Source organism: Nicotiana sylvestris, chromosome 7, assembly GCF_000393655.2.
Source record: "Nicotiana sylvestris chromosome 7, ASM39365v2, whole genome shotgun sequence".
NCBI lineage: Eukaryota > Viridiplantae > Streptophyta > Magnoliopsida > Solanales > Solanaceae > Nicotiana > Nicotiana sylvestris.
In genome coordinates, this window is record NC_091063.1 from 113720167 (window position 1) to 113744209 (window position 24043).

General features: G+C 38.4%; 1 protein-coding gene across 1 annotated transcript in view; it reads right to left on the minus strand.

Annotated features, from left to right (window-relative positions):
* The window catches only part of LOC104235874 (N-terminal acetyltransferase B complex auxiliary subunit NAA25), a 51563-nt gene extending 28047 nt beyond the window's left edge, over nucleotides 1-23516 (minus strand). The window contains exons 1-10 of the mRNA XM_009789701.2: nucleotides 23067-23516; nucleotides 22864-22982; nucleotides 22709-22783; nucleotides 15410-15503; nucleotides 15186-15304; nucleotides 10973-11043; nucleotides 8734-8875; nucleotides 8463-8638; nucleotides 7820-8022; nucleotides 6380-6510 (exon numbers count right to left, since the gene is read on the minus strand). Of these exons, the coding sequence (XP_009788003.1) occupies nucleotides 6380-6510; nucleotides 7820-8022; nucleotides 8463-8638; nucleotides 8734-8875; nucleotides 10973-11043; nucleotides 15186-15304; nucleotides 15410-15503; nucleotides 22709-22783; nucleotides 22864-22982; nucleotides 23067-23370 (1434 nt within the window). The 5' untranslated portion in view covers nucleotides 23371-23516. The remainder of the gene's footprint in view (nucleotides 1-6379; nucleotides 6511-7819; nucleotides 8023-8462; nucleotides 8639-8733; nucleotides 8876-10972; nucleotides 11044-15185; nucleotides 15305-15409; nucleotides 15504-22708; nucleotides 22784-22863; nucleotides 22983-23066) is intronic.
* Nucleotides 23517-24043: the final 527 nt, after the last annotated feature.

Below are 24043 nucleotides of genomic sequence, written 5' to 3' on the forward strand. Positions count from 1 at the left end.
ATTTACTAGCTGGAAGCTCCTTTTGCAGAGATTGTCTTGAGTTAGGCAGGCTTCTTTGAGTACAGTCCAAGTAAAGCAGATAACCTTTGTTGGAAGCTTTGTATTCCAGATGAGCTTCCATGGCCACGAGTCAATGATTCCATTATGCTCACACATGCTTCTGTAGCCCATCTTCACTGAATATGGACTTGAGTCACAACCAACCCATCTGATTCTATCAGGGATCTGCTCATTCATAGTGAAGCTTCCCAGTCTACCAAGCAATGTAAACAAACTACCCAACTCCCAGTCATGCATATTCCTTCTGAAAAGTGGGACCCATGAGTTTCCTGATCTATATTGACTTATTGTAGAGTTGGGATCACTAGCAATCTGAACCACTAACTGTTAGATAGTTATTATGTATAGTGTCCCACATTGGGAAATAGATCTCTACTTCTATCTAAACAATGTATATAAATAGGTATTTTGTAAGATACTTTAGGTAATATAATATCAATAATATAATTTTCCCATACTTTCTCACATGGTATCAAAGAAACATCCGGGACAGAAAAGGCAGTCGTCGTGTGTCTTTCCAATAACCTTCCGATCTGATTTGCGCCATCTTTGTTTCCGTGAATGTTGTTCGAAAAGCAACACCACCAGCAGGTTCCTCAGGTTCCGGCGAGAAAACCCCAGCCAACCCCACCGGAAAAGTCCTCCCCATGCGCCCTCACGCGCCGGACAGAGGAGGAATTTTCCGGTGAGATCCGTTTCACGCGCCGGCGCGTGGGACCTGTTCCGGCCACTTTTTTGCAAAATTTCTTCAGGACAGCTTGCTCGCAAGGGAATTTCGAGCCTACACATCCAGGTTAAACCAAATTCAGTCGGCCTTTTTATTATTCGGCGAGTTGTTTGCAAATTCTGGTTTATTGACCTAGAGAAGGCGTATGACAAGGTCCCTAGGGACGTTCTTTGAAGATGCCTGGAGGTGAAAGGGGTGTCGGTAGCGTACATTAGATCGATAAAGGATATGTATGATGGAGCTAAGACTCGGGTCAGAACAGCGGGAGGTGACTCAGAGCTTTTTCCGGTGGTTATGGGGTTACACCAAGGATCTGTGCTTAGCCCGTTCTTATTTTCCCTGGCGATGGACGCCCTGCCATGGTGTATGTTGTTCGCTGATGATATAGTTCTGATTGAAGAGACGCGAGGCGGCGTCAATGAGAGGCTGGAGGTTTGAAGGCAGGCCCTGGAGTCTAAAGGTTTCAAGTTGAGTAGGACTAAGACGGAATATTTGGAGTGTAGGTTCAGCGGCATAACGGGGGAAGCGGACATGGTAGTGAGGCTCGACTCGCAAGTCATCCCCAAGAGAGAGAGTTTCAAGTACCTAGGGTCAATTATCCAGGGAGATGGGAAGATCGACGAGGATGTCGCGCACCGTATTGAGGTGGGGTAGATGAAATGGCGGTTAGCGTCTGGAGTCCTGTGTGACAAGAAGGTGCCACCGAAACTCAAAGGTAAGTTCTACAGAACGGTGGTTAGACCGGCCATGTTGTATGGGGATAAGTGTTGGCTAGTTAAGAATTCACATATCCAGAAGATGAAAGTAGCCAAAAAGAGGATGTTGAGATGGATGTGCGGGCATACTAGACTGGATAAGATAAGGAATGAAGATATTTGGGAGAGGATGGGTGTTGCTCCCGTGGACGACAAGATACGGGAAGCGAGGCTTAGATGGTTCGGCCACGTGCGGAGGAGAACCATAGATGCCTCGGTTAGGAGGTGCGAGCGGTTGGCTTTGGCAGGTACGAGAAGAGGTAAAGGGCAGCCTAAGAAGTATTGGAGCGAGGTGATCAGGCAGGACACGGCGCGGCTTCAGATTTCCAAGGACATGGCTCTTGATAGGAACGTATGAAGGTCGAATTAGGGTTGTAGGCTAGGGGATAGTCGAGCGTTTTTCCCTCTTTGTACCGGGTAGTCTGATAGAGTCTTGTCTAGGTCTGTTAGCGATCTATGGAGTGTTCACACTATTTTGTTGCTTTGCGTAGTATTATGCTATTGACCTATCACTTATTTGTTCTCTTACGATGTTGTTATTACTTTTGTGGCCTCTTTTGTTGTTACAGACCTTTTCTTTTATTTCTTTTCCGATATTATTATCTCTTCTGTTGAGCCAAGGGTCTCCCGAAAACAGCCTCTCTACCCTTCCGAGGTAGGGGTAAGGTCTGCGTACACTCTACCTTCCCCAGACCCCAATAACGGAATTTTACTGGGTATGTTGTTTTGTTTACAGATTCTGGCAGTTATTTTCTTTTTCCAGCGAGCTACACTAACTATCCTTGATTCTTTTTCTGTTTTTGGTGATATTTTGCTAGAACTCTCTTCAATCTTATCATGTCTCTAGGGTTGGATATTGTTTGGTTCCATAAACACAGATCTTCGAAATCCTTAATGGGAAGTTCAAAGTATTTAGCTTGGGATTCCTCGATTGAGTTGTGGTGCAAGGATCAAGGATTTCAAGATCACTTAACTAAAAAGACTAGTGAGGGATATGAAAAAGCCAAAGCACTTTGGGAGAAGATCGATGCTTAGTTGTGTAATATCTTGTGGTGATCTATTGATTCCAAATTGATGCTCTTGTTTCGTCCATTACAGACATGTCAATTAGTTTGGAAAAAGGGTCGCATCTTATACACTAATGACATATCGCATGTTTATGATGTGATATCACGGGTGAGAAATTTGAAGAAACAGGAATTGGATACTTCTACTTACTAGAGACAAGTACAAACAGTCATAGAGGTATTTGAAAAGTTGATGCCAGTTTCTACTAGTGTTGGAAAGCTACAAGAGCAATGACAGAAGATGTTTCTAGTTCTTACACTCGCTGGACTTGCTAACAAACTTGATCCAATACGCGACCAGACTTTGGCTAATCCAATTGTCCCTACAGTTGATGAATTATTCTCTCAATTACTTCACTTTGATGCAGCGCCTAGTCTTACAGTGATCTAGTGTTGCTCTTCCTAGATCCCCAACCACTGGAAGACCACTCTTAACTTATTATCGTCGTCCGCATCCAGCATCAGGCCCAGCTGATTCACACCATGCACCTGACCCTGCTTCTACCGCGGACTTGTCTCCTCCTAGTCCACTCATTGTACTTCGGAAAGTATATGGTCCACATTAATCCTAATCCACATTATGTCGGTTTAAGTTATCATCGCCTGTCATCACCCCATTAAGTTTTTGTCTCTTCTGCCCTCTGTTTCCACTCCTAAGTCTATAGGTGAAGCTCATCTAGGATGACGACAGACTATGATTGACGAGATGTCTTCTTTACATGCGAGTGGTACTTGGGAACTTGTTCCTCTTCCTTCTAGTAAATCTATCGTTGGTTGTCATTGGGTTTATGCAATCAAAGTTGGTCTGGATAGCAAGATTGATTAGCTTAAGCCCCGGCTTGTTGACAAAGGGTATACTCAGATATTTGGGCTTAATTACGGTAATACTTCCTCTCCCGTGGCTACAATAGCATCAGTTCGTCTCTTTCTATCCATGGTTGATGTTAGCTCTGGGCCTCTCTATCAGTTGGACATTAAGAATGTCTCGAGAATAAAGTTTACATGGATTAACCACCTGGTTTCATTGCTTAGGGGGAGTCTAGTGGTCTTGTATGTCGATTTTGTCGATCACTCTATGGTCTAAAACAGTCTCCTCGAGCCTGGTTGTTAGTTTAGCACAGTTGTTCAGGAGTTTGGCATGAATCGTACTAAAGCCGATCACTTTGTGTTTTATCGGCATTCTGCTTCAAAATTTGTGAATGGGTTGGCTACACTGCTTCCCACCCTAAATTAATGTGTCATCAACGTAAAGCAAATGTGACTGGGTTGGCTACACTGCTGCCCACCCTAAACTCTTCAATCCATTGCATTTGCTTGGCTTTGTTCAACATCTTACTCAATCCTTCCATGGCTAAGATGAAAAGAAAAGGAGAGGGTGGATCTCATTGTCTTATCCCTTTATGGAGAGAAAAACCCAACTGGAGTCCTATTCATTAAGATGAATATTTCATTGTGGTGAGACTGAATTTAATCCATTTGATCCATTTGTCACCAAACCGCATATCTTTCAGCATTGCTAGTAAATTAAGACCAGTTAACTTTTTCAAAAGCATTCTCTACGTCCAGCTTGCATAAAATCCCAGGAATCCCACTTTTTAACCTCCCATCTAGTAACTCACACCACAATTGAAACACTATTTACTCCCACACAATCTCACTCCTTCACCAGCTTCTTCACAAGAAACACACAAATACACACCCATGTCTGTAGCCGAAAAACTCAATAGCAGTACAAAAGCTCCGTAAACAAATCTAAAGAAAACCACAGTCAGATCCAACTCCAGATATTCATCACACACAGACTCTACTTCACCCATTTGGTTTGGTTGAGAAGGCACCAGTAAAGAATTGCAACGTTGGAGGTCTCTCCTAAAGCTCCATCTCGAGGCCCACGACTTTCCTTGGAGAATTAAGTGTGACTAACAATTGGTACTCTGGGGTAGCGGCCTCAACATTTTTGCTGACAAAACTAGGTCAAGTTAACAATCACAATGGTGAAAAGATCAAATTTAGACAAAAATGGGCTTCCTACCAAAATGCAATCGAGAATTGCGTCACATGTTTTTGCTCTGTTATGTTCTAATTTTATTGGGTCATGAAGGGATGTATCTTATGTTTTCTTTACTTGTTAACAACAATTTCATTTGTATTATTTTCGTACTTATGTTGGTGAAAATGGTGTTTTGATACAGGAGTGTAAGAAGGTGTTGGGCAATGACAGTGGAGAAGTTGATACCAGTGGGGTCGAGGGCACTGCTTCAATCGACGAAGACTACCTCACAAGGTTATATTTCGGTTTTAGGTTGATGAAGATGATGATGTGCCATGATTTTATAGGTCATGGCTATGATGTGTTATCCATACCAGGGCAAGTGAGAAACACATAGGGTTATAGGTGTTGTGTATTCTGACCAACTAGAGGTGTTCCATTGGAAAATTGTGAAGGGGGAACAACTTTACGTGATTTTTTTCCATCTACATAATCCATGGTGGGAAGAGTTACACAGTACTTATATTAGTGGTGGAAGGTAACAGGTATCCGGTGGAATAGTCAAGAACCATTCATGCTTCCCGCATACCACTGCATCTAAAAATTAAGGATAGTTTGGTAAAATTCAGTTTTTGATAAGCATATTTTCGTCTTGAAATATTAATTTCGTACTTCTGCTTCCAATGAGAAGCTACATACAAGTTTATACTTCCTTTGTACTACTACGAACCATTTTTTTTTTTGAGAAATTGGCCAAACACTTCAATTCTCCAAAATAAGTACAACTGAAAAATAAGCACTGGTAATTTTTCAAAAACTAGGTCAAACATGCTATAAACCAAGTTTTGCATATAAAACTAAAGCAGTATAACATATTGGTGCACATTAAATCTCCACACATTTCTACATGTGAATCATAATTTAAGTGGAGAGAGGATGCATAAATATCAAAATATGGAGGGAAAAGTGCCATCAATACATTAACCCCTAAAGCAAAAGTGCACAGCTACGCATTCACAAAAGATAGAATTGCACGATGATGTCTTGATGTATGATCAGATAGTGGTAACCTGGTGGCAGAAATCATTTCGGATTTTCTTGCTCTATGTAAAACTCAACAAACAACCCCCCCCCCCCCGAAAAAAAAACAAAAGGAAATAGATGAAATCCCGTATTATGGCTGATAGGTGAATATGGTTATTTCTGGCTTGTAATTCAGATAAAAATCAAAGACGGATATCTTCAAGAATAGGAAAAGAACATGTCACACTTTTTGACCTACAAAAATGTGTATCCCTTAAAAAAAGTATTCCCAAATGTACTTTTGAGGACAATTAAGAAAATGAAAAGTGAGCTCCCGATACCAGTTTAAGCTTTTAGATGAGATAGTCACACACTTCAATATGGTAGATGAGGTCCTAGGTTCGAGTCTCACCATCATCTATTAACAGATAGTAATTTCACGTGCTTGGCTCATGAAAAAGAATCAAGCCTTCATGTGAAGGAACGTGTTAAAGACATAACTGAGAAAATAAAAAATGTGCTATATAACAGCTTAAACTATCAAATGAAATAGTCACACACTTCAACATGTACAACTTACCAGCCAAGATAAACACTTAGGCAACAGGATTTGGTGTCTTTAATTACTAGAAAGCCATTTAAAGGAACATCATATAAAACACATCTTAGTACAGTTTGAACCTGCAGCTTTTGAGTCACATAATTGTGATAATCCATAATGAATAAAGCACTGTAACACCATATTGAAAATCCGAACCTGAACCAACAAATTGCATGCCATAGACAGAAGATCTTCGCCATACATACTCTCTTGAGCATCCAAATCTTTTGACAGTGGGAGATTTTCACAGTACAATTGTGTCATCTTTACGGCCGTTGTCTCCAGCTCTAGAAAAGAAGAATGTTAATACTCTAGCTTATGCACCAAAAATGGGCTTTGCACAGATGTTGACTTTCTCAAAAACATAACTTCATGAAATGATTAGATGAACTGAGATGTCAAAGCTTCTTACATGATTAGTGACACATTATGCTCGGCCACAAAACTATAGATATTCAAGATAAACAGGTCGATCTCTCTATACGAATTTGCAAAACAAAATGTCTACACAGTTTTCTTAAACATGGTCACTGATTTCATTGAAAGAAACAGTAAAAGGATTCCCAACTAAAATGTCATTAAAGTAATTCTCGAGGTACATGTATACAATCCACACTACAGGCTAGCACCCTTTAAACTTTGGTTTCCCTTTAAACTATTGATAACTATGATTATACCTGTATACAATCTACAATATAGGCTAGAACCATTTGAACTATTGATAACCATGATTGGTGCAAAGCATTTACTCTTTCCATCAAGAGAGCTGCAGACTCAAATTACTATTTTGGGAAACACCAAACGAAGTCCACTTTTCTCGAAAGGTTCCAACTGCTGTATTTAGACCCCACTTATGGGATTAAACTGGGTTTGTTGTTGTAATTGTTGTTCCAACTGTTGTATTTCTTCTCCTTATAGATAATGTCTAATATAGCATCTCTAATTTGGTAAATATCAAAAATCCGTCACATGCATACTTTTGTCACTTGCCATAAAAAATAACAATTTCAACTGTCATCTTAAATAAGTGGAGTGAAGGCAAATGTTGACTGACGATGTAAGAAAAAAGTTGAATTGAACTCCACACACTATCCCCCCACCCCCACCACCCCCAACCCACCCCAAATGAACCACCAACAATGAGGTGGAGATTTTCAGAGCACAAGTGCACTCTAGTTCGACCTTCACCAATAACCCTCACCATCCTAATGCCCCAATACATAAATATCCATTTCACCTTAACTTAAACCCCTACCATCACCAAAAACATAGTCCCTGCCACTACAAAAAGCCAACCCATTATTGATCCCTCGACTATAAAATTCCTCCCTCATATCTATTGTACCATTCTATTATTGCAACCTGCCCAGAATAAAAACATATGCTTACAGTCCGCAAGCAATCCAAGATGTATGGACATTAACATATTTCATTGTTTCAATTCCCTTTCACTATGACCCCTAAGTTAAAATTCAAGTCTTGGATAAAACATTAATTCAACATGCATCTACTTCAAATCATATCCACACCCAAACTAAAGGAAAAAAAAAAAAAAGAACAGGCTCATATATGAAAAATAATGTGTTCTAGATGTACCATTTAATGGAAGAGTGAACATGCTTCCAACAATATTTTGAATTTTGAAGACGGTAATATGCTGCCCAAGAGTCTTTCTGGGATTTGTTGGAATACGTTCACAGCATTCCATCAACTTCTCCAGAAGCTGTGTCTTCTTATCAAGATCCAAAATGTGTAAAAAAGTTTCAACATCGGAAGCAAAACAAGCCAAATGTCCAAACCTGCAATCAAGGAAGGAAAACTCAAGGATAATATGGAGGTTATAATCAAGTATAACTACGAGACATCCCAAAAAAGAGTAGAATACATCCCTGATTTGGACAAATCAGCAAAATGGGATGAGCATGACCGAAAAAGGTTTCCAACAAAGTTATCCATCCGTGCAAAAGTTAAATATCTTTCAACAAGAACTTCAGTTGCAGAGCAGGTATGTTGATCAGTTCCAACTTAGAGACTCTAATTCACAACTGACAACTTAGACTATTCTCAGCAGACATCCATGGTATATTCAATTCTAATATTACTTATAAAACATCCTAAGGTAATGATGTTGTTGCTCATTACAGTCTTCAAGAAAAATCTCAGAAGTCTTACATCACTCTATCGTGATTTTAAAATTCAAATTAACTCAAAAAATTGATGAAAGAATATTAGAATCTACCTGAAAAAATATTCTATCAAAGCCTCCGTCAACTTATTTGCATCACCCTTTCCATGTAAAAGTTTTCTTCTTTCAATCTCAATATTTGCCAAGTATGGACATCTTACAGTATCATCACTTGCCTCTGTTAACAACTTTTGTACAAGAGATGACGCATTTGATAGCCGAGAACCAAACTACATTCAACAACTTGCATGAGTCAGACATTATAGATTTTTGTCCTAGAAGTTGGAGTAATAATTCATAAATTACTAGGGATATCAGCAATTACTGCTTCATCTGTCAAATGAGAAACTTGGGAGTCCATCGACTTTAGAGGATAAGTAGAATCATTCTTTGTTCCCACGCACAAGCTACCAGCATCCTCCAGTAAACAGCCAAGATAATGGAGGAAACACTCCCAGTCATCAGGGCTGCCAAAGAATTTAGTGTTACACATACTTTTATGATGAACAGTGGAAAACAAGGCCAAAATTACTTCCTACATGAGCATAAGAGAAATTAATATCATTTGGTTACCACCTCCATCATTTTGAAAGTAAGATTTCATGCAAGGTCAAAACTTTCAGACTGACCTTGGTTCTTAAAGAGACTTAACATAGACCATGTGTAACAACAAAATAAGCCAAAGAATGCTAGTGAGAATCTAATTCTTAATGCATAGTGCTTTTGCACTAACACTGAAAAAGTCTGCCAGGATTATACGGGAAAAGACCTGCATAAAACCAGGCTTTGCCGTTTTGTGAACAAATAGAAAATAAAATGGTAAACATTATTTGGTACTAGCTTTTTTTATAAGGATTATTTGGTACTAACTTGATGTGTTCGGATAAAAAGAAAGACCTTTTTTTAATGGAGAATCCAAGAAACAAATGCTAGCACACGTCGAAACCGAGACATAGATGAGTTCGCACTGCAGATAGAAGTCCTCATTTTGTCTCTGAGATTCATGATTAACAATACTTTTGGTGCTGTGTGCGTAGACTTGAATTTTCATGATTAACCATCTTTTTAGACAGCAAGAGAGAAAGAAGAACAGAAGAAAGACAATACATCCTCCTCCAGCTAAATGAATCAAAATCATATTAAAAATGAATCAACATCACATCAATTAAGCAGAAATTCGGTCATGGAGGAACTATTGGCGAAGAAAATTCTAATTACTTCTCATTTGTGTACTTGAGTATACCCAGTTCTTGAAATTGGTGAAGATATCTTATGTGTAAGATGGAGATGTGCTGCCCTCAAAGCTTTATAAACTTTATAAGTACCCTAGTATATTTAAATAATTGTAAACATTCCTCCTTACAAATAAATGTAAGGGGTAGCAACTTTATCATTCATAACAGGGGCTGCTTTATAATATGTTAAGAAAAGAAATTAGACAACATAATATATAAAGGAATATAAGGAGACAAGAAATAACTAGAAAATTTTATCATCCACCAGCTGATAAGTGAACTGTGAACTAAACTTCTAAAAAATGAAACTAAAATAGTTACTAAACTTGAGTAATCTATTTAATAACAAACTTTTGAACTTATAATTTAAACACTTCAGTTGTTCTTGTTTCACTTAGTATCTTTAATGATCTACATTTGCATAATTTGGTCTTAAGTCAGACATATTTCTTAAAAGAAAAACTAAGAATGGAGCAACAAATGCCATTTCTTAAAGAATAAAGATAATAAGTCAAGCAGAATTTGAATGTTCTTATTCAATGCAAGTTAAATCCAAAATTTCCTCGAAACTCAACTGAGAGACAAATAATATGTCAGTGAGGAGGACGTTTTAATTGTCAGATTTAAATATGTGTGTGTGTGTGTGTTACGATCGTCTTAAAGGTTTGCAGTTTGGCTGTTGACTAGAACATGGCATTGCAAACAGTGTTACATAATTTTTTTCCCACGACGTTGGTGTCCATTCCAGGTTGCCTTTGAAGAATTCACTGAGAGCTTGCTACAGCGGCAAACACAAATCAAGGTAATCATGTCCACTAAAGGCTGGAGCAAGTCGGCTCCATTGAACCAACCCTTTGGATATCCAAACAGGTGTTATTTAAACTTGCGTTGATATATCTCTAGCCTCCTTTTTTTCTTTATCCTTTGTACTGATCAAAAAAAGTAGGAATTCATTTTGTTGCATTTTTAAAAATACTTCAGTACCCAGAACTATTTGTAGCCCCTCCCAGCCATAGTGCCTAGATTCATCCCTGGTTTTGCTAGAAGCTATCTTATTCAAATTATCTTCTTTAACAAACAAAATATTCACCGAGACAAATTATCTTCTTTGATATCACCCAGAATATCTGGAAACAATGCCATAAATCATTCTAAAAGCATCGATGTTTTTTTTCTTGATATGGTAACATATTATTCTAAAAGCAACATATTTTGAGATGCATCTCAATGTTGAAGAGCTAAGAGTGCATCTTCAATATTCAAATTACTACAAGTAAACACACAAACAAAAAATGAACATGAATCCATCAGCATTCTCAAATTACATACCAGAGTTCTAAAACCTTCTGGAATATGCTAGTTGCAGCAGCACAATCACCTCCTCTGGCAAGAAGCCTCCCCTGTCAACTTGAAGTCAAAGAATGCACATTTAAGGAACGAAAAACAATGTTCCCCAGAAAATAAAGGAGAGCATCCTTGGACTAATATGCCATGAAATATATATATATATATATATATATATATATATATATATATATATATATCCAATTTACAGAAAAGCTTTATTCTTTTCTTCTTTTTTCTTTGGACGGCACGGTGTGGGAGGGGGGGAAGTAAAGTTTTTCTACCATAATAACAAACAACCAAGTGCATAGTGCTGCTGCTGTCCCAGATCATTGCTGAAAACGTACTAAAAGCCCCACACTAAAAAAAAATATTATTAGTGTCCTATTAACGCAAGAACAGAAAAGAAGAGGCTCCAAACATGACTAACATAGTATGCTTTCAACATTTTGCAGAACTGAAAAGATCATACTAACAAAAAAAAAAGACAAGGTTTGCAAGGTTGAATTATGTGCTCCACAACTTCTGGAAAACAAATTTCTATGCTTTCATGACAACTGTCACTTAGAGTCTGACACTTAAAGTGAGAGTTATCTACATTAAGGAGTAATATATCTATGAAAAATGCTATTCATACAATTTTTCTCTTTTGATAATTGAAGATGCTATTTACAAACACCTTGCACAAATTCTTCCTTGTTTAACAATCAACCATCAGTGATCCAAGTAGAAATCGCGAACGCTAATTATGCAGTTGGGTGTTTTGTATTAGCCGAAAATGCAACTCCCCCTGTCTTATATATACAAAAAAAGTCAACAAAAATTTTATCAAACTTCTTCCAAAGTATGTTTAATTTTTACAACTTTAGGTTAATAGTACTTTTTTATACTCCCTCCGTTTCAATTTATGTGAACCTAGCTGATTGGGCACGAAGTTTAAGAAAAAAGAGAAGACTTTTGAACTTGTGGTGTAATATGAGGCACATATATTTTGTGCGACTCTAAATCATTGCATAAAGGTAAATTGTTTTCAAATATGAAAAGGGGTCATTCTTTTTGGCACGGGCTAAAAGGAAATAGGTTCAGATAAATTGAGATGGAGAGAGTAGTTCTTGAATATGTAAATTTTATTCTTAAATCAAGGGATTGTTATACGAAACAAACCCTAATTATAGATACTTTGACCTAGTACTCTGAAACCAACATGTAACGACCTGATAGGTCGTTTTGAGTTCTAGCTTTTCGTTTCATGTTTTAAGACTTTGAATTGATGACTTATGACTTGCGTGTATAATCCGTTTTGATTTCTGGAAGGTTTGGAAGGTTTGTATGATGATTTTAGACGGGTATGCATGATTGGTTGGGGTCCCGGGTGACTCGAGGCCATTTCGGCGCTTATTATGAGAAGTTGAAAATTTGAAATTCGAAATTTTTGAGTTTTGATGGTTGATTCTTGATTTTTTATGTTATTGTGGTGTTTTGATCTTACGAGCGAGTTTGTATGAAGTTTATATAAATGTGTGAATGTTTGGAGTAAGGCTCGGGGGGCTCGAGTGAATTTCGGGGTGGTTTCCGACCATTTCTGCACAATTTGCAGCAACTGATATGCTGTTGGTGTAGTGTGCATCGCGAACGCGGAGCTTGTCTCGCGTTCTAAAGGGCATTGGGAGTAGGCCTTCGCGAACACGGTTGCCCAAACGCGAACGCGTAGGCCTAAGCTCTTGGGGGCTGGTAGGAGTTTCTTCATCGCGAACGCGACCTAAGAGCTGGTAGGAGTTTCTTCATCGAGAACGCGACCACAACATCGCGAACACAGAGTCTTGGCGGCGATAACCTTCGCGAACGAGAGGAGGCCTTCGCGGACGCGATGACCAATTGGTCGTTGACCTTCGCGAATGGGACAGGTGCTTTGCGAAAGCGAAGAGCACCTGACGCCTAGTTATATAAAGGGCTGAAAAATCGGGATTTAGCTACTTTCACCATTTTTGAGACCTAGTTCACAGATTGAGGAGATTTTTTTAAAGGATTTTCATCCCTACTTCTACAGTTAGTAACTTTTACCTAGTTTTGATTTATTATCATGAATTCCCATAGATTTTTATTCCTAAATCTAGTATTTTAAAGCGTAGAAATTGGGGTTTTGGAGAAAAACTTATGAGAGCTAATTTGAGGATTTGGACCTCGATTTGAGGTCCAATCTTGATGCAAACAACATATTTGGACTCGGGGGAGAATGGTTAAAAAACAGGAATTGGTCTTAATTTCAGATTTCGATGATGTGGACCCAGGTTGACTTTTCCAAATGTGATAAAGGTCAAACATATTTTATACTAGGGTAGTTTCTAAAGCTTGTTGTGACTTATTTGAGTATTAATTGGCTAGATTCGAGTGGTTTGGAAGCTTGTGCTAAAGGAAAGACAGTATTGAAGGGTTGATTTGTGCCGAAAAGAGGTAAGTGTCTTGGTTAACCTTGATCTGAGGGAATTAGGATGTCATTGGGTCTATTCTCTATGTGCTATATATGTTGGGAGCAGTATATGCAAGGCGAAGAGTGTATATGCGATTGCTATGGGTTAAGCAGCGGGTAGAACTAACATGATTATGTTATGTTGTTTTATGTATCATGTCTTACTTGCTTTAAATAGATCGTAAAATCCTTGATGTTGTTCATGATGATAGCTACGTTAGGATTGTTGAGATGTTGCGCATTGGAAATTCTTGATATGTTGGTTTAGCTATTGGTGCAAAAATGATGGTTATCTCTCTTGTGGTGTGTTATATTTAATCACTCTTGTTGATGTTGTTGTTGCTCCTCACCTTGTTTGATACTGATTTTACGTGTTCTTGGTGAGGATGAGTGTTATGCACGACAGGTGTTTCTGTGCTGTGAGGTTGAGAGATATTACACGACGGGTGCTTCCGTGCTGTGAGGTTGAGAGATATTGCACGGCAGCCGCTTCCATGCTGTGAGGTAAGAGGTATTGCACGATGGGTGCTTCCGTGCTTGTGAGGAAGAGTGAATATGCACAACGGGTGCTTCCGTGCTAATTGATATGTTACCTTCTTTTTCCTTGCTTTTACTATGCGAATAGAGGTTTTGGCTATGTTGTTTCATGGTTGCCTCGTTGATTTCTTGAACTTGAGTTGTTGTGAAAGGCTTGTTTGGTGTTATTTTGAAATTTCAGTCATTATATTCCGTAGTTGCTCCTTTTAGTATTTCTCGCATTATTATTAATTCTTGCTAGTACACTTGTTATCTCACTTGCTACCTATTTGCTATCTTACTTCTACTTTTCTTGTTCTCTTAATTGTTATATCTCTCGTTATTTTTTCGTTACTTAACTACACAGGTTTATATGTTGGTATCTTGTCTTAGCCATGTCACTACTTAGGCTCGACACTTACGAAGTACATTGGGTCGATCGTACCCATACTACACTTTTGCACTTCTTGTGCAGATTTTGGCATCGGACCTAGCGTTACTCAGAGGCCGGACTAGCTTGCTTGGTTGTGGAGACTCGAGGTAGTGCTGCACACTCGTCCGCAGGCTTTGATGTCACCCCTCTTTTAGACTTTCTACTGTTTATTCGAATCAAACAGTGTATTTATTATTTCATACATTGTATTTAGTAATTTTGTAGAAGCTCATATACACAGTGATTCCGGTTCTGGAAGGTGTTAAGACGGTTGTTGGCTTTAGTTGTGTTATACATTCCTGAGCTTTATCCTTTTTATGATATCATGTTGTTACGCGCCATCACGACCCCTTGGTTGGGAAATTTGGGTCGTGACACAACATTCCTTTTGGGATAGAAAAAAGTACAATTAGCGAGAGAAATGCGCACTCTTGGACCCGAGGTTACACCCAATCCACGCGAGGTCGTGGTCATAACCGAGAAATTTCGAGGGCTAAAGGCGCACAGTTTGAAACCTGGTGGATAACAGGCCTGCCCTCTACCCTTCTGCACTTTAATACCAAGCACTTGCCAACAGCAAGATTTGAACCGGCAACATGCCTAACCCACACATTACTTGTTGCGCTCTTACGATTCGACCAAATCCCTAGGGGCGAACAATTGCCCCTAAATGTAAAGGAACTCTTCCTTTCTCTTTCAAATTGATCGATTATTATTTGGATGGGTACTAGTCAACTTAATCAACAACCACAACTGTACAAGCTGAAAAATGCAGGCAGTACCTGCAAACGTAGTCTATCAACTTCAGTCATTATAAGAGACCCAAATTTTCCAGTAAGAAGTTCTAAGGCATCTCCATATTTAGATTGCTGCTCTAATAAGGAAATGTATACAATAAGAGCTGCAAAAAAAGCATAAAATGTTTCAGTAGATAGAATACGGACAAAGGATAAGAGAGCGTTAGGCCTGATTACTCATGAGTTACAGGAGAATAAACAAAAAAAACCTTCCGGTTCATGTAAACTATGGGAAGCTATATGCTTCTTCAGCAGGCCTTCTGCTAAGTGTAACAGCTTCTCTCTTCCATTGCCGCAGAGAACCTATAACAAGATGAAAGGAATATGAGAAATTAAACAATAACAAAGGTTAAGTTGAGCATCAAATGGTTGCAAAGAGATGAACAATTACAATTTTCAGGATCTACTCTCTGAAACTAGGAAGATTTAGGAGGCTGAAACTACCATAGATTCAGAGGAAGTATATATGACGAACATACACACACTACAGTACTACTACTTTTCTGAAGACCAAACAAGCAAAATCAGAAAAAAGGCACTAGCAAGGAGTAGCTAACATGATAGAGAACCAAGTGTGCCTAACAACATGATTAGTCCACAGACAAAAGGTAATCAAAGAAGGATTGAGAGCAAGATAGGAGCAAGGGTGTACAGAACAAAAAGGGAGAGACTTGTGAAAACATATGATACAAATAAGTGATTTTTACTTCTAAAAAATGTGTTAACATTTGACACAGTCATCCTCCAATCATGAGAAATATTTTTCATTGTAGCACGCATAGCGTTAACCAAAAAAAAAAAAAAAAAATTGGATAATGAAACACAATATTTTCAACCAAAAAAATTGCTTATTTGCTCCTGCATAATTTCAAAAAGGGCTTCAAACTCAGTCTGCAATAGTTCTGACAAGGAATGCAGCACATACTATAAAGTGCCCATGTGCGCAGACAAGACATAAATCTTTTCAATAGTAATTGTTTTTCCCTCTTAAAAGCACCATATTTCTGCTCCCCTCAAATAATATTATTCAAAAATTCACTATTAACTTTAGCCTATCTGAATAAATATTATTCAAAGTTTCATGCAATCAGACAAACCACAGAATTAGATCTAGCAATAATGCTCCCAGAAAGTGTATCAGACTCCTTCCACATCACAATATAAACCTCATTAATTCATATAATCAGTCTCAAATGCACATTAGCTTGTATGAAGTGCATAAAAATCAACAGAGCATATCCCAACAGATATTCAGAAGATTAGGCATCACCATTCCATAAATGAGGACAAACAGTAGAACAGAATGCTCAAGGCCAACCTAGAAGAATTAACTCTGATGAAATGGACTTCCACGGCTAGTTACTGGAATTTGATTTTCTAGCATAAAATGGACAGCACCACAATAATAACATAATTCAATGGGAAAACAGATTAAACTGACAGAGTGCATAAGAGTAGATAACCGCGATTTTTTTTTTTTTTTGAATAAGGTAGATAACCGCGATATTAGAGTACTGAATGGCAAAAGAAGTTTCCAAATTCCATTCAACAAGCGTTGTGAAGCCTGTTTTGGATCATTCCCTAATATGCTAGAAGATGGTGGAAGAAGATTGGACCATCACCCTTCCATTATGAGAATATGTGTCTCCAAGGAGGTCTAATAAGGCTGCCCAAGTTCCAGGTACGCTTCGCCAACCACGCCGACGGCAGAATGTTGCGAATCTGGGAGTGTTGTGCCTGTTCAAGAAGGTCCAGGAAATGCTGGAAATATTCAAGGGGTTCAAAGGGGGAAGTAACAGCACCAATATTTCCAGAGAACATGCTGAAGGACCTACGTTGACTGTAGTTCCCAGAAATAGCTGATTCTGGCAGTGCTGGTTGCTCCAGAATGTGTGAAAATCCACAAATAGAGAAAGATGGCTAACCGTTAGCAATCATTGATGGAGAGAGGTGACTTACCAAATAGGTGAGGAAAAAGTATTTTATATTTTGGGGAGTTCTTGGGTGTGTCCTTTAAGGAGGAAGGAAGATAGGGTCATAGAATTGTCACTTGACATTGAATTAGAGGCAAAAGGAGCAAGGCGGACCAAGAGTGTGGATGAAAGGGAAAAGATGGGAAGGAGGAAGGGGAAAGCCCAAAAAGGATGGTGGTGTATGGTGGTTTACAAGAGGAAGTTCAGGAGGAAATAAAAAGGGTGAATTGAAGGAGGCGAGGGAGGTTGAGAGGAAAGGGCAAAGATATTGTCCATCGATGTTAAGGTAATAACTTGGAATACGAGGGAAATGAATGATCCTAAATAAATGGACTTTGGGTGTAACTCAAATTCAAAAGCTAGCTCCTGAACAAGGATTACCCAAGATCATATAACGAGACCTACCCATCCCTCCACAGCCGATGCTGGACTCTTCCAGGACATTTGGAGTGGGGACAACATAAGATGGAGGTTCAACATCAAAAACCAAGAATCAGGATAGGTCTGGCTCTCATACGATGAAAAAAATTGGACATTAGACCTAACTCAACCCCAAAAAGCTAGCTCATGAGATGAGAATTTCCCAAGGCCATATAAAGAAACCTACCATCCCTCCCCATCCGATATGGGAATCTTCTAATAGACCCAAACAAAAGAGTCGTCTTCAAGGTGGGAGTTCAAGAACCGGGGACCAACTTACCATGATTTCAAGAAACAAATATGGAGGCTATGACCGATGTAATAGTTAGAATTGTATGGGAGTAGTGGGTTAAATATGATGTGTTTTCCTGTATTGGGAGTGCAAGGGCATCCTTCTATTATGGATCAAGAGGAAGTTAGAAATTAATGAGGTAAGGGAGGGTGAATTCGTGATTGTGGCTCGGAATAATGATTAAGGGAGTGAAATAGAGATGATGAAGATAGTTGAAGGTGATAAGGCATTTAACCTGGATGCGTGTAATTTGGCTTTTTTTCCAAATGTGTTGCCATATTATAAAAGATGGAATAAGGAAGACCTTCTAGTTCTTTTATTTGGAAGGAACATTTGAGAAAAGGTATAATGCTACTTTTATTATTTATTGCCCTTAAACAAAGATTCTTTAGTCGAGGGTTTTTCGGAAACAGCCTCTCTGCCTTCCAGGATAGAGGTAAGGCTGCGTACATCTCACCCTCCGCATACCCCACTTATGGAATAGAGCTGTATATATTAAAGATTACGGGCCAATAAGTCTCTTACAAGATTTATGAGATTATCGTAGAGGTGTGCACGGAAAAACCAAAAGTGATGATGAATAACTTAGTATGAGGGACTCAAAATGCCTTTATTAGAGGTAAAAAGATTGTTGATGTTGTTTTAGTGGCTAATGAATGTCAGGATTAATATCCGTAAAAGGAAAAGGTAAGGTTTTCTTGTCTAAAACTATGCCTCAATCCCAAACAAGTTGGAGTCTGCTATACCAATCTCTGTTGACCACATTATTGCATTTAAAATATCATGTCAATATTTTTTTAATAAGATATCTCATGCCAATATTATGCAAATACAAATAAAAAGTATTGTAGTAAGTTTTGTAATAAATGTATAAATCCCTAAAGGTTAAACCACTTCTTAAAAGCATAAGATCTACACAGTATTGTAAATAGCGTTCGCCTCAGCTAATAGCGTGAGGCGATGCGATGTGAGCCTCCAGCTCTATTTGCCTCTGTTGCGTGGCGATTTCAAAAAGGCGAGCGCCTCTGCCTGTGTAGCGAGAGGCGCCCTGTAGCGTCGCTTTTTGAAAAAAAAAGAAAAGAAAAAAGGCAGCAGACCAGTGATTAAAAGAAAAAATTTAGGGCTTCAGCGATTTCTTCTTCTTTCCCCTTCAAGTCAACCCAGTCACATTGAGTTCTTTTCTTCGAGTTTCTGCCTTTTTTCGTTCTTTCTTATTCTTTCTTCTTTCTCCTCTCTTTCTTTCTTCCTTTTTCTTCTTCTTCTCTTCTTCTTTTTCTTTTTTGCTCTGTTGTTTTTGATCGAGCAGCAGAGAGCTTTTTCTTTGTTTCATTCTTTCTTCCTTCCTTCCTGTTTCTTCTTCTCTTCGTTCTTTTTTTTGCTCTGTTTTTCAATTCCTTAATGGGCAAAGGCAGAGAGCTTCTTCAAACCTGAGTTTTTAATTGATATATTTATTAATATATATATATATATATGCAAATTTAATATTTTATTTTTTTATATAAATTGTCGCTTCACATCAAAAAGGCGAGCGCTTCGCTTCTCGCTTCAGTGAATTAGGCCCTCATCGTTATTTGTCGTCTCACGCTATTCAAAACACTGGACCTACAGTAAAAGTATTAACATCTAAAACATATTCTATACTAATATATACCGCCTATATAGAACTTTTCTTCTAAAGCATTTGGAGGACAGTTCACTTGTGCATTGCATGGATAATATGGCTAGAAAGAAATAGAAGATGCTTTTGAAGGAAAGATGGAGTTCATAGCTGTTGCAAAAGTTAAATGCATCCAGAACTTATTGTATAGGCACGAGACCTTTTTGCTAGATATCGGTCTTATTGCTAAAGAGTTTTGGGGTAAACTAATGTAAATTTTGCTGCTAACCACATCCAGATGATGCAGAATTGTACAACTACTTGGGTGACTCCCATCACAAACTTAAAGAACCAACAAAGTCAAGAAGTTGATGCCCACCATTCACAATGTTGAGTTTTTTCCAGCAAAATAAGTTTCAGCAAACATCTAGCTTTCGAATCAGTATTGACGTGACGGTTCTTTCAAAGCATATCAAATTTCTCCCCCTCCAAGGGCCCAAAAAATGCATCTAGTATGGTACGTCATAGTTCCTGGATATGTTTCTCTACTCTCGAGAAACACGAGCTGATGTAGGCAGTCTTCGCGGTGAATGGCATCACAGGGTGAATTCCAGAAAGAGTATGAGACATGTTCTAGAGATCTCTTCCCACGACGCAGTGCAAGAAAAGATGATTCGCATCCTCCAGATTATAAAGTATCAATTTATCAGTGAAAAGCCTCTTTTCATGAGATAATCCTGCATGAGGCAAGCTCTATGTAGTACTACCCAGCTGAAACACATCACTTTTGCAGTCACTTCAGTGAGCCCCCTTTTAAAGAGACCATCCTGCATGAGGCAAGCTTTATGTTGTATGATCTTGCATTTATTTCATCTGTATCTCACTGATGGATATAAAAAACCTCGTGTATTACTACCTTTTCCATCGCATCTCCATTTAACATGTCCTCTATTTGCATGTTCAAATTGATTTGCTCCAATCTATTTCCCATTCTTGAATAAGTACTGTTTGGGCTTCATATTAATGTGGAGATCAGAATTAATGCTAATTAGAAAGGTACGTAATGTACAGGGGCGGGCTAGCATAGGGATGTCGAGTTGTTGAGCTTCCCACCAAATATTTGGGACAACCTTTAGGAGGAAGATTCAAGGTTGAGGAGTGTTGACGACAAGCGCTACAAAGTTTTGGGAAAATATTATTGGGGTAGAAGAATCAATATTTATTCAAAAAGGGTAGAGTCAAAGTGATAAATTTGAACTTCTCAAGCTTCCTTAATTACTTTGTGTCTATGTTTCAAAATCATCAATGCCCTTCATAATCAGGCTTGATCCTGATACGTAAAACAATCCAACTTTGAATGAATAAAATGCTGATTTTTTGTTTCATATTTTCACAAGTCATTCAACTACACGTAAGTGAGCTTCTAAAGACACAACTGATCACAAATCCGAGGCGAGGAAGAGGAATTCTGTACAGAGTGACGGCCAAAGTAAAAATATTCTAACTAGGATGACTCCACTTAACACTAATATAAATGTATAGAGCAGAATGAATATGAAAGGATTCATATGATATACTGCAGTTAATTTGGTATTCAGGTGTAGTTGGTTGCTTGATCGACTTTCTGAAGCCACTCCAATTTGTGAGAAATAAGAAAGTAATTAACAACGAATTGGATTTAATGCACAAGACTAGACTTAGTTTTTGAGCTTAATGAAACTGAATAAAGAAGACTAAAAACAATTGGAACCCAGAACTGAATTATCTTTCCAGTGGAACAAAGCTAAGGAAATCTCATGAATCAGTGACAATATGGAATGAGGTGATTGAGAAGACGGAGATGAAGTTGGCTAACTGGAAGAGACAATATCTTTCTTTAGGGGGCAGAGTCACTTTGATCAACAGTGTGCTCAGTGCACTTCCTACCTACACCATGTCTCTCTTCCAGGCTCCTGCCTCAGTTTTGAAAAGATTTGACAGATTGAGACGAAACTTCCTTTAGCAAGGAAATAAACAATCCAATGCTTTCTGCCTAGTGAATTGGAAAGCAGTCACTAGAGATAGAAGGAAAGGCGGTATTGGTATTAAGAACCTAAAAGGTCACAATGAAAGCATGTTGATGAAATGGCATTGGAGATTCAACAAGGAGGTAGAGGCACTATGGAGGAGGGTGTTGGTGGAAAAATTCACACTTGAGAACCCCGGGAGTACAAAAATATCTACAGCCTCCCATGGTACCGGAGTATGGAAAAATATCAGAGGTTATTGGAACAAATTCAAGTCAAATATAAGCTTTATTCTTGGTGATGGGAGGAAAATCAGATTTTGGGAAGATGCATGGCTGGGTCACACCCCACTAAAAGACCAATTCACGGACATTTTCAGCTTATCTTCTCAACAAAAGGGAGAAATTGCAGTATTCTTTTCAACACAAGGGTGGAATCTTTTCCCAAGAAGGGATTTTAATGATTGGGAAGTGGAAAGACTATGTATTCTGCTTCAGAGGTTAAACAACATAACCTTGGATCACAACAGAACAGACTCCATAGGTTGGAAAAGCGATCAACAGGGTCTCTTTTCAGTCAAAAGTTGTTACCACATGCTGGATTCTAGCAGCGATGGGGTATTATGTCCTTGGGAAAAGGTTTGGAGAAGCAAGGCTCCTTTAAAGGTTGCTTGTTTCTCTTGGATTGTTGCTCGGGAGGCTTGTCTTACACAATCAAACCTCCAAAAGAGGGGGTTTCAACTGTGCAGTAGATGTCCATTGTGTGAAGAGCATCCGGAAGAAGTTGGCCATCTCTTCTTGCATTGTAGGGTCACTAGGCAGCTGTGGAATATGTTTCTGGTAATTTTGGGCAATAGTTGGGCCATGCCAAAATCAATTGTTGAGCTCTTGCAAGGTTGGAGCAGAGAGGGGATTAGTAAGAAATCTCTAAGAACTTGGAATACGATACCTCAAGCCATCTGGTGGACTGTCTGGCTTGAAAGAAACAATAGAATTTTTGAAGGCACATCGAGCAATATTCACAGCCTTAAAGAGATGTATTTTTTTGTTAGCTTTTTGGTGCAATCTGGTAATTGAACATGATGTAGATGGAATGCTAGATACAATAGAGGGTTTGCACAACCTGTAATTATGCCTGATGCACTGGCTTAGTGCATAAATTTATAATATCTTTAATTACTTATCAAAAAAAAAAGATAGAGAAGGAAGTGAAGACAGAACCTGCAACTGAATGCTGCATACTGCCCAAAGCAGGAACCTTTCTTCACCAACAATCTTGTACATTTTAATAGCTATCTGTAAATGGGTAAAAGAAATGAAACTATGCTTTGGTTGTAGAAAATCAAACTTGTACTTGAGAATAGATGCTGCCAAACCTGTTGTTGCTTCACAAAGGAGTATTCGCGGACGTAGCAGTTGAAGAGACCCATCATTAGATCCAGGTTACTCGGAAATTTGCCACAAGCATACTCGTAGCAACTTGTTGCCATATCCACTGTGAAGATACAAAACAAATTCCAAAACATTGAGTCAAAAAAGAATGAATGACCAGCTCGGTAGAAAACATCAAGATACTGACAGTGATCAAGTCGCTGGAAAACAATTTGTAGAGTGCTGAGAGTAAGATCGTCAATCAAGACAGAGTCATTAGTGTACAAAAGCTCTTTGGCATTTAAGCAAACAGAAAATGCTTCTTCCGCTTTACCCATCCTTTCCAAAACCAAAGCTTTAAGTGCCAGAGCATAAGGGGAATTGGGGTATTTGGAGAGGAGAGGGGTGCAGTGCTTGAGAGCATTTTTGAACTGGCGAGAATCAATGGCATCCCAAATGGGTCGAACTCTACGCTCCGGTATGCCACCAGCCAACCCAAACTTGGACGCCATTTTCCAGCCGTTTGAGAATTGGATTTACAGAGACTACTGGATTACAGAGTCAAAGCTTGTGGTAACTTATCAGCTTTGGGAGTCGGCTTAAAGTTATTTTGTGTGAGAGAAGAAAAAACCTAATTGATGCCTACAGCGTGAGTGCGGTCTGGTATATCCGTGCAACTTCAGGGTTGTCGGGGCTTAGATGTTGTTTGGATGATACTGTATTGTATTATATTATATTATTTTATATTATGATAGATTATATTATTTGTTATTATTAAATAACATATTATTGTTTGATTTAATTGTATGGTATTGTACTGTAATTGATAACTTTATTAAAATACATTCAATTGTTTAAATATTAAATTTTTCAAGAATTACGCATAAAAATAATTTAAGAAGATCTCTTTCTACTAATTTATCACCAAATATGTCTTTATTTATCACCAATTATGTCTTTAACTATCATTAGAAAAAAATTAAAAGACTAACATAAAGAAAGGAACGAGAATTGGTAGAACAAAAGAACAAAAAATTTGAGTTAAAGTAATTAGAATTGGAGTTAAAATCACATTAGGATAAAAAGCACTATTGTTGCTTAAGTCTCTTGGTGTTTGAATTGTCAACAGGTGAAGTACAAGCATCAGAAGCCGGGTGGGTTTATTTAGCGATTGAAAATACCAGA